The sequence below is a fragment of the Eschrichtius robustus genome, chromosome 1, assembly GCF_028021215.1.
Source record: "Eschrichtius robustus isolate mEscRob2 chromosome 1, mEscRob2.pri, whole genome shotgun sequence".
NCBI lineage: Eukaryota > Metazoa > Chordata > Mammalia > Artiodactyla > Eschrichtiidae > Eschrichtius > Eschrichtius robustus.
Genome location: NC_090824.1, coordinates 49516878 through 49529629, shown reverse-complemented (window position 1 = coordinate 49529629; position 12752 = coordinate 49516878). Strand labels below are relative to the sequence as shown.

Sequence of the window (12752 nt, the reverse complement as noted above, 5' to 3'; positions counted from 1 at the left end):
AATAGCCAAAACATGAAAACAACCAAAATGTCCATTGACAGATGAATGGATAAAGAAGATGTGGTACATATACACAATGGAATACTACTCAGCCATAAAAAAGGGGGAGGGAAGGACTGGGAGTTTGGGATGAGCAGATGTAAACTATTATATATAGGATGGATAAACCACAAGGTCCTACTGTATAACACAGGGAACTATATTTAATATCCTGTGATAAACCATAATGGAAAAGAATATTAAAAAAAAGAATGTATGTGTATAACTGAGTCACTTTGCTGTACAGCAGAGATCAGCGCAGCATTGTAAGTCAACTATACTTCAATTAAAAAATAATAATAAAATTTAAAAAAAAACAAAAAAAATAGGTTTCTGTCATCTAAGAACCATCAAAATAAAACCTACCAAATTACTAGTAGGGGATGATTTTTAACAGCACAAGCTGACATGAGAAATGGCAGGAGAATATGTATCACTGGACAAGCCCCTGCTGGGATACACAGCTGGAAAAATGCAGACACATACCTTCAAAAAATCCTTGGTAAGAAAGCAACAAGGTATGTATCTTGCTACAGAAAAGTTTATTTCTTACATTTGCTCACTTAATTCTTGATTCATTTGAAACTAGTGAGCAATTAATTAGTTCAAAGGAGCAAGAGGCTCCAATATACTGTTTCCAACATCTCATGAGTCTATGCAACTGGGTGCCTTATCTGATCCACTCTTCCCGGCTGCCCTCTTACCCTGATTCTCACCTCTAACTAGTAAGAGATCGAGGGTGGAAGCCAGACTGCCTGGCTCTGAATCCTGGCTTACTTACTGGGTTAAGCTTGGATAAGTTTCTTAACCTCTTTTGCCTCAGTTTCTCCATCTATAAAATGGGAATAAAGTAGTACATATTTCACAGAGCTGGGTAAAATGCTTAGAATTGTGCCTGGCACCTAATAAGCACTATAAAATTTGATATTATTTTTCTTGGACACATGTTTGTGTAGTATATATTAAGTTTATATTTGCAGGTTTTTTTCATTACCATGTTCAAACTTAAAGCATTAATTTGAGTGACCCTGGGGAGTACCAGTTATTTATATAAATTTGTAAGAAAAGTGCCAAGTCTCCAGCAGATATGCAAAGAATACAAACAGACAATTCACATAAGAGGCAACACAATTAAACAGATATGGGGAAAGGTTCATTTCAACAGCAATCAAAGAAGTATAAATTAAAACCAAGGAATCTTTTTGTTCCCATTAAATTAGCAAAGTATTTAAGAATATAACTCCTATTACCAACAAGGTTATGAGTTAAAATAGGCCTGTTTATGTTACTGGTAACAATGTAAATGGATATTACCCTTTTAGTAAAGAAAATGGCTTTATGTATCAAAAGTCATGAAAATGTTCATGCTGTTTGATCCAGTTTCATATGATTTCTGATGGCAATAAAATCAAAGAAAGAAAAAAAGTATATATGTAAATATGTACATTTAGCACTTTGTGTAAAAGTACTGAAAACAATTTAAATATTCAACAATGGGGCATAAAGTATAATGATACATCATAATGTAGTCGATAAAAGTGTAATTATAAAACAATGTAGGAGCATGAAAAACATGAAATGTTAAATGAAAGACCACAACAAAAATGTCATCAACACTATGATTACCATTGGAAAAAAACATTCATACAATTACACAAAGACTGGAAGGAAACAGAGACTATATATATATATATATATATATATATATATATATATATATATATATATATATATATATATATATACTTGGTTGAGGGAATATGGGAAACCATTTTATTTCCTTTACTGTTATAAATGTTGTTTATACCATATTAATAGGTACAATTTCACTATTTCTTTTGCCAGCCTGCCCCTGAATTCTCACTAAATGAATTCCCTGTGACCTGGGGGTGGGGAGAAAGGGAAACTTCTGTCCCCTTGGTATGTACCACTCTGCTAGTCAGCCATGTCCTCCTGTACTGTGACCTGTGATGGAGAGACCACGCTTGGTGGGAGGTCCAGGCACTTTCAGGAGGTTGAAAGCTGCTCTGTGCCAATGCCTCCTAAACTTAGCAGAGTGTGGGAAGATCAAGGACAGTCGTCTGAGACCTGCCTTGGGGGCTGTGACCACAGCCATCCAAAGAGGCATTCTTCAGACAGCCTAACCCAATGGCGTCAGGTACAGCAGCTTAAGTGATTTCACACGAACTCTTAGGGCAAGTAGTGGCAAGGTAAGGGATAACTTATTTTAACATCTCCAAGGGTAACGATTTCCCAAGCATTTCTCCATGGCCCTGTGTAAGAAGCCTAGATCCAGCTAAGACCAGCCCTGCTAGAAGGAGAAGCAAGCTTATGCTAAGGGCTACATTTTCATTCCAAGACCACTTTAACTGGAGATTGAGTTTGCCACCCAGATGTTTTGCTATGCTTCTTCCCCCGTCTCCCCCAAGGGCCTATTCCTTTAAGAAGAGGTAAGCACATGGGTGGCTGAATGTTTGTTATTAAATTGCTTTTTCGGTGGGGTGGGGGGTGGGTGGGAGCAGATTCAATTCACTCACAGCTCTTTTATCTTCATTCTCACTGCCTGCGGCCAGTAGTTCCAATTAAAAAGCAGGGGGAGAGGGAAGGGAAGGCAGGTTAGAAGGTTGGGGGGGATTTGATCATTCGGCTACTGGAACACCACCAATAAAAGGAGGCATCACTCTGGAACAAGGTCTTTTAATTGCTGACGGTTTACCCAGCACAGTGAAAGCCTGGCAGGTGGCCTCTAGACACAGATCAGCCATGAGTACTGGAAGGGAGGTAATCACGAACATCTCTGGAAAAGTGGGAGAGGAAGGGGGTGGCAATTGCTGGGATGTGTTCTCCATACTATTCATAAAAAAGGATTTTCAACTTCTTCCTTTGAAATCTTATGTAGCCTCTCACTGGAGAAAGAATGGATATTAATACATTTTTAAAAATCATTCAGCAATTCCTGACTCTGGAGGCAAAATGGTAGCCGGGGGAGACTGCCGGGGTTAAGTCTGGCCCTGCCACTTTGTGTGACCCCTCGATACCTTACTTCATCTGCAAAGTGGGAGTGACCCACCTGATAGGGACACGGAGGCATATGCCTGGCTCTTAGGAAATGTTAGCTCTTGTTATTATTTCAGCCAGAACAATGAAGTGGTTAAGGGTTTAGACTCCAGAGCCGGACTCTTCACTTACTGGCTGTGCAAGCTTGGGCAAGTTACTTAATCCCTGTGTGCCTCAGTTTCCTCAGGGGTAAGTGAATAATACCTACCTACGAGGGTGTGCTAGTATTTGGAAAGCAGTTGAAACAGTGCCTGCTGCAAATTAAGTGCTGTCTGTTAAGCAAATAAATTTTATAATTACTATTCCTACTACCTGGGTGTTCAACACTAGGACAAGGGCAGAGGAAAGAAACAGCAGACAGACCAGTGTCAGCTTTAAGAACAAACCCAGAAGAAACTCTAGAAACTCCAGCTTTGAGTGTGTTAGTTGTGATGAAGCAATCAACTTTTTTTTTTTTTTTTTTTAGCAATCAACTTTTGATTCAACGTAGGAGCAGGGCCTCCCCCGGGGCCCTCCGCGCTGTGGACAGTGTCCCCTGGGTGGCCACATCTGGCAGGGCCCACCATGCCATGTGTGCTGGCCAACAGGCCCCGTGAGAGCGGACAGAGGGGAGACGGTCAGAGGTTGCCCGGTCCTAAGATGGCTGCTGCAGAAAGAAGTGCCCTGCACCGCCAGGTAGGCAGACAAAGGGAGTCCCACAGCCCCCCGCCGTGGGCTGTGCGTCTCAGTCACGCTGGCCACTGTGGTCAGCTCTCGGGCTGCCCTACAGCTGGACGAGGGTGCCCTGCACCTGTGGGCTGCACTGCTTTCAGGAATGCTTTCTTTGGAGGGACACCTGCTTCGCTGGACGGCGGAACAGATGGCCCGAGCCTCTTGGATCCCGGGGCTTCCAGCCCCGAGGCCGGGCCAGCATCTGCAGCCTGCGGGTCTGGTACAGCCCCTGCCCACAAGGGCCCAGCCGCAGACCCACCAGCCATCTGCTCCGGCGCAGACCTCTGTGCCCCTCAGAATGTTCGGCTAATTAAAGCGATTACGGGGGGCACACACGGGGCTATTCTTTCCCAGCAGAGGTTGCTGAACTGATCTCAGCGGCCTTAAGCAGATTTTTTTTTTTTTTTTTTTTTTTTTGGAAAAGGGAAAGTCTTGCAAGCCCAAAGAGAAGAGAAAAGAAATTTATTAAAGCCAAAAAGCTCCCCCAGCACACTGAGCCGTAGTGTCCACTTTACAAGAGCAGCACACTTAAGTAAGCACAGGAAGTCTCTGCAGAAAAACAGGATCAGTTAGGAGATACTTATGACGGAAACCTTAGGACTTCTGAAAACACAACATCTATCGCATATTTAACTAACAATCCTAAATACTGATAAAGCCCGTGCTCTGGGCAGGTACTGGAAGCTAAGTGCACCCAGCAAGGCTGGCTACTGTTCCTGCAGGGACATGCTTCTTAGGACTTCATCTCCACCTCTCCCGCATCTGAAGGAAGGCAAAGGGGCGATGAAAGTGGGCCTGACAGCCCCGCTCCCAATCTCTCTATTCTGAACCCAGGGACAAGCTGCTCCGTTGCAGGGCTGTCATGACTAGAATGCAAATCAGTTCCTTTATCTTTAAAAGCAGTTAAAAGCTACAGGTAAGTGTTGGGGATAACAAGAATTAACGTATGATTTTTAAATGCACACACATCTAGATGAGTCCTGCTACAGTGCCAAACAGCCTTCAGTACTGCCAGTGTGAAGAAATGCTGAATTTAAAGGAATCCGAGCCTTAAGCCTCTTCTGCCAAGGTTGGGGACTGGTTTTGTTTCACTGGATTGTAAAGTCCTTCAAGGAAAGGGATTCTTTCATACATCTGCTTGTGGTATCCTGCTTATCAGAGTTGCTCTCAACAGATAGTGGACACTGCTCTCCTATTTGAAAAATACTTAATGGTATAGTTGGAAAATGTTACTATTATCATTAAGGTTAACTTGTTAATTTTTGATGTGTTGTCTATTTTATTTTCTAGTTAGAAAATAAATATTAGAAATTGTTGACCTGCAAGGAGGTGAGAATGAGGGCTAGACTCCAAGGGAATTTCCTCTGGGATCAAGTCAGGAGGACTTACCAGAACAACAAAGCCTGAAAGTCTGAAAGCTGAATCTGTGTTACAATGAAAACATCTTATTAGCTTTGAAGGGGCTTCTTTATATCACTTTCAAGTGATTTATAGTTGCATCTTGAATGAGTGTTTCATCTCTGAGAATAGCCAGAGATGATCTAATAATACTCAAGAAATATAAAGGGAAACACTGGAATTCCATTAATAAAAAAACCTATCCTGATGATGTCATATTGTTTGATGGAAACGAATGGCATCAGTAGTGAAATTGCTTACTTTGTCAAAGACTAGAACAAAAAATGTAATGGGCGAGTAATTGGAAAATAGGTGCATTTCAACTACAAAAGCTCTTAGAAAAACTTCTCTCAGTCATTAAGAAGTTTGCTCCAGAATTAAATATTTACTCTATACAATGTAAATGAATAATTTATGAAGTTCAACCGCAAAATTATGCATATATGAAAATGAACATAAGGGGGACACAAGTCAGTTTCGCACTTCTGGAAGAAGATTGATTTTATGGAGGGTAGTCAAATCAGTTTGGGGGTTCTTTGTGTTTCTGTTTTTGTTTTTAAGTAACGACCACTCATCCTCCTACCCTCACAGTCCGACACAAGGGCTTGATTTGCTTGTCCTTTCTCCGCTGAATGAAGCAATTGGCTTTAATTTTTCTCTCAGGTCCTCACTTAAACTGCACGGTTTTGGCTTACACTACTATTGTCTACAGTTGAAGAAATCATTGTTTAAATAAAGCCTCTGGCTCTTGATAAGAATCTTACTAGACCCAATTTATTCCCTGTGGAGGAAAACAGTTAACAAGGTGTCCCCTGTTTTGAACAAGGGCAGAAAGCAAAGTGGCCCTGCCCCAATTGTATTCATTGTCAACCTTTCCTACCACGTCTGAGTAATACAGAATAAAACCAAGAATTAGTTTTGTTTTTCTCCCCAACTTCCAGCTACTCTTAGAAGAAACCCTTATAAAATTCAAGGTCAGTTCAGTAGCCACTGCATATATGCATATATGGGGGGCGGGAATATTATACTCTTCAGAATCTAAAAACTCAAGAATGTGTCCTTTGTTAGTCTGGATTAATTCAGAATAGAATGTCCAACTGAATTGCCTTGAGTGAAAATGATCCCACAAACAGAAAAATCACCACTTTCCTTTCAATGCCACCCCAGATGAGAGGTCAGACTCCCAAGGGATCCATTTGCCAGGTAAACACACTAAATTGGAAGGTGAATGCATATTTCAGCTGGACAGTGGAACCCACCTGTCACTTGTGAACTAGCACATTTTGCTTCAGGGTTTCTAAATGAAATTCTGAAATACACATTTTAGTGCTGAAAATTTAGCACGATTACAGTGGTCTTTCCCTGTGCAAAGGTTTTATGGCCTTGTAAAGTAAACTTGGTTGGGGAGACACACTTAATAGTTAGGTTAGATATTTTCTGTTTCATCAGGAAAGAATCAAATTGCCTGAATAAACCTGGGGGGAGGGGAGGGTGGAGATGATTAAAATGTTTACAATTTATGTTAGGGCTTTAACATGTGGACTGAAACAAAAGTCGAACACAACCTCATAACAAGGTTAATACTTATATATTCTATTCAGGGGCTGAGGCCAAAGTGTGAAGCACTTGTGATCCCGCAGTCACAACGTGGGTTCTCACCCAAGGCATCACAATGGTGCACCATGAATGGTCATGGGGGGAGTTCCAAATTGCTGTAACTAAAGAAGCCTGGATCTTCACATGGAACTTACGTTAAAAAATTTAGGTGCTTGAAAGCAATCTCTACAATAGCATCACTCTTACTTGCCTGCATTTCTGTTTTCTTGGATGAGAGGGAAAAGGTGGAGTTACAAGTAGACTACAGAGAATCATGACTACTGAGAATTACCTATAAATTTGTTGTACATGGGCTTCCCTAGTGGCACAGTGGCTAAGAATCTGCCTGCCAATGCAGGGACACGGGTTTGAGCCCTGGTCCGGGAAGATCCCACATGCTGCAGAGCAACTAAGCCCGTGTGCCACAACTACTGAGCCTGCACTCTAGAGCTCACGAGCCACAACTACTGAGCCCGCGTGCCACAACTACTGAAGCCCGCGAGCCTAGAGCCCGCGCTCCGCAACGAGAAGCCACTGCAATGAGAAGCCCGTGCACCACAACGAAGAGTAGCCCCTGCTCGCCGCAACTAGAGAAAGCCCGCGCACAGCAACAAAGGCCCAACACAGCCCAAAATAAAAAATAAATAAATAAAAATTTGTTGTACATGTGGGAGAAGGCCTTCCAAACAAGGATGCATAAAGAACACTGTGAACCACTAGCCCAGGAGCCTAGGAATGAAATGTCCACTCTTAGCAATTCCCCAACTCTTGAACAACCCCAGAGGGAAGCAGGGAAGGGATTACTCTTTTATCCCTTCAGATGACCGTCTGCTCACATATCCCTACAGGATGAGTTCCTAGAAGGAAGCGAGCCACCCTGAGGACAGCTTTTATAGGTGGCTTGTGACACCATTCCATTGCATTGCACCCCTCCCAAGTCCTCAGATAAATGAGATGATTACTTGATTCATCTTAGGGCTGAAATTAGTCTCCTGTTGGGTAGCAACAGCCAGACTTCTCCTCCATAGAACTTCTGACAACAGATTCAGGTCCTTTGGTCTTCAGGAAAAATGAGGCCTGGCTGAGGACAGGAGAAACTGCAATCTAAGGGAAGCTAGGAACCCCTGAGCCAGGATCCAGGAGTCAAAAGAAACCCACAATCAAACCAAGAAGGCTCGTCTCCAGCTCCCCATCTCACTACTCCTCATGAAATATTCATGTCAAGGGAGACCCAGCCCCCTCCCACCTTCAATACTGCCCAGCCGCACTGAGATGAGGTACGAGTCCCTGATAACAAACACACCCAAGGAAGACATTTTTAACACCCACGGGCAGGAGACAAATGGGGCTGAAGCAACCAAAAGCGAGAAAAAAGGCCAGAAGTACAATAAAGAACTCCTGACAGGTTCTGAACTCCTTGTAAGTTAAGAATAAATCAATCCCACAGTTCATTGAGAATCTTGCTCTCCTCATCTTCCCCACCTGAGGGCCACTCTAGAATAGGGAAGATGACCTGGCACTCCGCTGAGCCCTAGACAGCTTCTGTAGAAGGGAGGAGGGTTTCTAGAGCAAAGCCATGCTGCCCAGAGCGTGAACTGTGTTGGCCAACTGAGTGGCCCTCAACTGCTGAGGCTACTGCAGAAACTGGCCAGGAAACAGGAGCGCTATCTTGACACAACAGGATGCAACAAGACCGACGCTGAAGAAACTATGCCACAGCCCATGAGGGCAGCGCATGTGACCCATGGCCATGGTTACTGCATGAAGCTGGGGCTGGCCCTTCTTACTGCCCAGAGGGACATCAAAAACATCACACATGATTCTATTAACTTTGTAAAGTGATGAATCAACTTGAAAACTGACAGGCTCCATTCAGCTCGCAAAACACTTCATTTTTAGGCAAGAAAGTAGCTGGATGAACTTTGGTTTGAGTCCACTTTCAGCAATTAAAAAAAAAAAGGGAGGGGCTTCCCTGGTGGCACAGTGGTTAAGAATCCACCTGGCAATGCAAGGCACACGGGTTCAAGCCCTGGTCCGGGAAGATCCCACATGCCGCGGAGCAACTAAGCCCCTGTGCCACAACTACTGAGCCCGCCTGCCACAACTACTGAAGCCCACGTGCCTAGAGCCCGTGCTCCAGAACAAGAGAAGCCACTGCAATGAGAAGCCCGCGCACCGCACTGAAGAGTAGCCCCCCCCCCACCATAACTAGAGAGAGCCCACAGCAATGAAGACCCAATGCAGCCAAAAATAAATAAATTAAATTAAATTAATTTTTTTTTTTAAAAAAAAGGGAGGAGGTAAAAATGTGTTATCTGATTCTACTATAGGCTTTCTGGTTGGGGTATAACAGACTCTCAAAGTCAAGTCAGTAGAGTCCTTGGGGAGAGCATACACAGAGATAAATGACTCTCTACAGCACTCTATTTGCTCTCTATTGATGGTGGGTCGTTACACTAAACCTTCTATGTATACTGTCAAAAGGTCACACCTAAGAGGTTTCTGGAGGAGTTAGGGAAGCTTAAGTTCATTGGGGGTGAAATGATTCTCCCAACATACCCTTTCACTAAGACAAAAGCAGCAAGATTTTGCCCAGACTCAGGCCTCAACCCTTCATTTTATTTACACATAAAACCAAAGCCTCACTTTTTAAACAGTAAATCTCCCTGGAAATCAGTAAATAAGATTAAATAAGGATATAAGAAATATCCTGCCAGCAACAAACTCAGCTCTGCCCAAGAACATTTCTGAGTATCCCCAGGTGGTAACTAGAAACTCTCTTCTCAAAAAAACAAGCAACCATTTAATTTGTTAGCACCAAGTAACAGTGCCTCAGGTATTGAAAACAGTTGGAGAAAGGAGATACTAGACTTAAAGGTGTTTTCTATATAAGAAAAGCTTCCCCCGTAAAGTGTTGAGACCTATTTTAACCATTTTTTCACAGAGAAATGTCTTAGATACATTCCACACTATTTAGGGTTATGAAACAGATTTAATGTTATAAAATGATACCCTTCCTGACAGCAAGATATTATGAGCACTGCAATAACTGAAGTATGCAAATTACTTGCCTCCCTGAAATAGTACATATAACACTTTTGTGCATGTGAGTCTCCGTGTTTTGCTGGGGAAAGGGCCCTATCTAAATTCTCAAAGGGACCCAAGAGAGGGTCTAAAACCGACTGAACCAAGATGGGAAGTAGCCTCTGCCCCAGACCCACTGGTCCCCAGTGCTGTGATGTTCTAGGCGATGTTTTCCTTCTTGCTTCTCATGGTCTGTTTTCAGCTGTCACTTCTCACCCGCACTACTCACACCATTTTTGTGGTTTCTATCTCCCTCATCCCCTCTAGCTGCTTTTCTTCCTCTCTTCTCGCTCACATTTCTACCAGTGCTCCTTCACTTCTATTGTGAGCATAGGTATCACTTGATTTTTAAAAAAGGTGATCTGATCAGCAGACCAGTCACGTGTCTTCTAAATTGCAGTACTTGTGGTTGTTTTCATTTTTGCTCAATACCTGAGCTCTTTCCAGTTACCTTTGAGTTTGTGGGGTTTGTGGGTACCTTTGGGTTTGTGAAGATGCCAGATGTCTGACTGCTGGGGACATTATTGGAGCAAGCTTCTTGTAGATTTCAGCAAGCTGAACATGGACTTGAGACAGCAACAAACACTCATCCCCCCCATCAACCTACGATCTACAGACTACTTTAAGAAACTTGAGGCACTTTGTCTCTTTCCCAGCTTATATGAGCATCTGAAATATCTGCATCCCCAGTCTGAGCTGGGATTTACAAGAAATATTTAGAGCTTGCTCAGCATGGCACTTTCAATCATGTTCTATAAATGGTATGCTGGTAAATGAGCTGCAAAGAAAGAAACAAGAAAATGTCACTGCTTCTCCTTTATTGGTAGATTATAGCACCGTGTCAAATGGAAAGAATGGAGATGAGGGAGGCAGGGTAATCTCTGACTGCTGGGACATGCCAGGTGGGACATGCCAGGTGGGACATGCCAGGTGGGACAGAACCACTAAGAACCCTGGTAACTGCTGAGCCCTGGGACAAGGATGAAGTTGCAAAGCTGCTTTACCCCACCACAAAAGATAAGATGCTGGCTCCTGAAATGCCTAAACACACTGCTTTCATTTCTTACCTGTCACGGCGGCTGTCTTATAGTTTGGGGGGAAGGAGTTGGTTAGCTTTTTTACATAACTAAAAATAACAGTGCTGTGGAGGAGAGAGATATTCCCAAGAAGAGCTACAAGGGGCAGACCTCAGATAGTATAAAAATAACTGAATTCAAAAATGTATAAACATAAAGCATGCACAGAAAGGTCAGCTCTCCAAAAGTTGAAACAGATGAAACATATAAACAATAGAAAAAGTAGTCACGTATATCCAAAAGGCAAGTAATAAGAATAGCAAGTAGTTGAAAAAATGGCTGAGAAAAGCCATAAACCCCTCAGTTCTCCTGTCTCTGCACCACTGTGATGTGGCTATCCATGGGTATCCACACCTGTGATCCAGAAGGATACGCCTGTCCAATTTCTTACCTCACTGCGGTCGCTGGCTGGGATGTGTGAAGGCCTTGCTTCTTCATCGAGTGGCTCAATCACTGTCACCTCCGCAAATTCCTCCACGGATCCTTGAAACTCAGGTAAGGACCTTCGTCCGTAACGCTTCCCACCTCTAACATATTTGGGCTGAGCTTCGAGAGTGCAGTCTGGGCAAGGAGACAAGAGTTCAGGCCACATTACATGACAATTTCAGCCCCTATCTGACACACAGCCTTCGGACACAGCCTCTTATACCAGCCCCAAAATAAACCACCACCGTTTGCCAGTTGCAGTGGACGTAGGCGTATATGAGCCAGTAGGTCAGATGCAGAGCACAGCTTCTAATTCCAAATGATTTATAGCACCCCGAGTATATCTCAGCATACGGTGGGAGAGATGAGGAGCCAGCAGTGAGGGATTTGTATAAAAGTAGGGAATTAAGATCAGGGCAAAGCAAGCGGTCATATTTGTTCTTCTGTTTATTAAGCTCTGTTTTGCAGACAGAGGGAACAGGAGAGGGAGGGATCATACTACCAGAGACACGTTGGAAAATGGTGATAAAAAGAACACCTTATCAGCACTGTAAAGTTAGCATTCACACCAATTAGTCTGGAACACACCCCTCTAGTACCTTAGTGAGTCCTTTGTTAGCCATCCCACTTTCTGATCCATCAGACAAGCAGGAAGACAGAACAAAGAAACTGACACAGTGGATCCTAATCAATTAATGAGAGCTCACTGCTCATATGAAACTTGTCATCAAGATCTCATTATAAAATTAAAAGCTGTGGAATAGAATAGCAAATGCAAAACTGCATTAAGAAAATAATATATTATGTTCTTTTCTCTTCATGAGCTTCGTGTTGTACAAAATAAAAGGAATGTGCATAAGGGGAAAGTCATCTCTTGACCCTGAAGGACTTCAGCATTCAGCAGAACATGTCTCAGGTTCAGCCTTCACCACCACCACCACCATCATCACTACCAACACCACCACCACCACCATCACCGCCACCACCACCAGCATCACCACCATCACCACCACCACCAACATCACCACCACCACCACCACCAACATCACCACCATCACCACCAGCACCACCACCACCACCATCACCACCACCACCAACAACAACAACATCACCACCATCACCACCACCACCATCATCATCACCACCACCATCACCACCACCACCATCATCATCACCATCACCACCACCAACACCATCATCACCACCACCACCATCACCACCACCACCACCACCACCATCATCATCACCAGCACCACCACCACCATCATCACCACCACCATCACCACCATCACCACCAACACCATCATCACCACCACCAGCACCATCACCACCACCACCACCACCAGCACCATCACCACCATCACC

General features: G+C 43.5%; 1 protein-coding gene across 1 annotated transcript in view; it reads right to left on the bottom strand.

Annotated features, from left to right (window-relative positions):
* Nucleotides 1-12752, bottom strand: part of NIN (ninein) — a 99523-nt gene that overhangs the window by 56709 nt on the left and 30062 nt on the right. Inside the window, 1 exon segment of the mRNA XM_068545574.1 lies at nt 11353-11522. Within this exon segment, the coding sequence (XP_068401675.1) occupies nt 11353-11522 (170 nt within the window).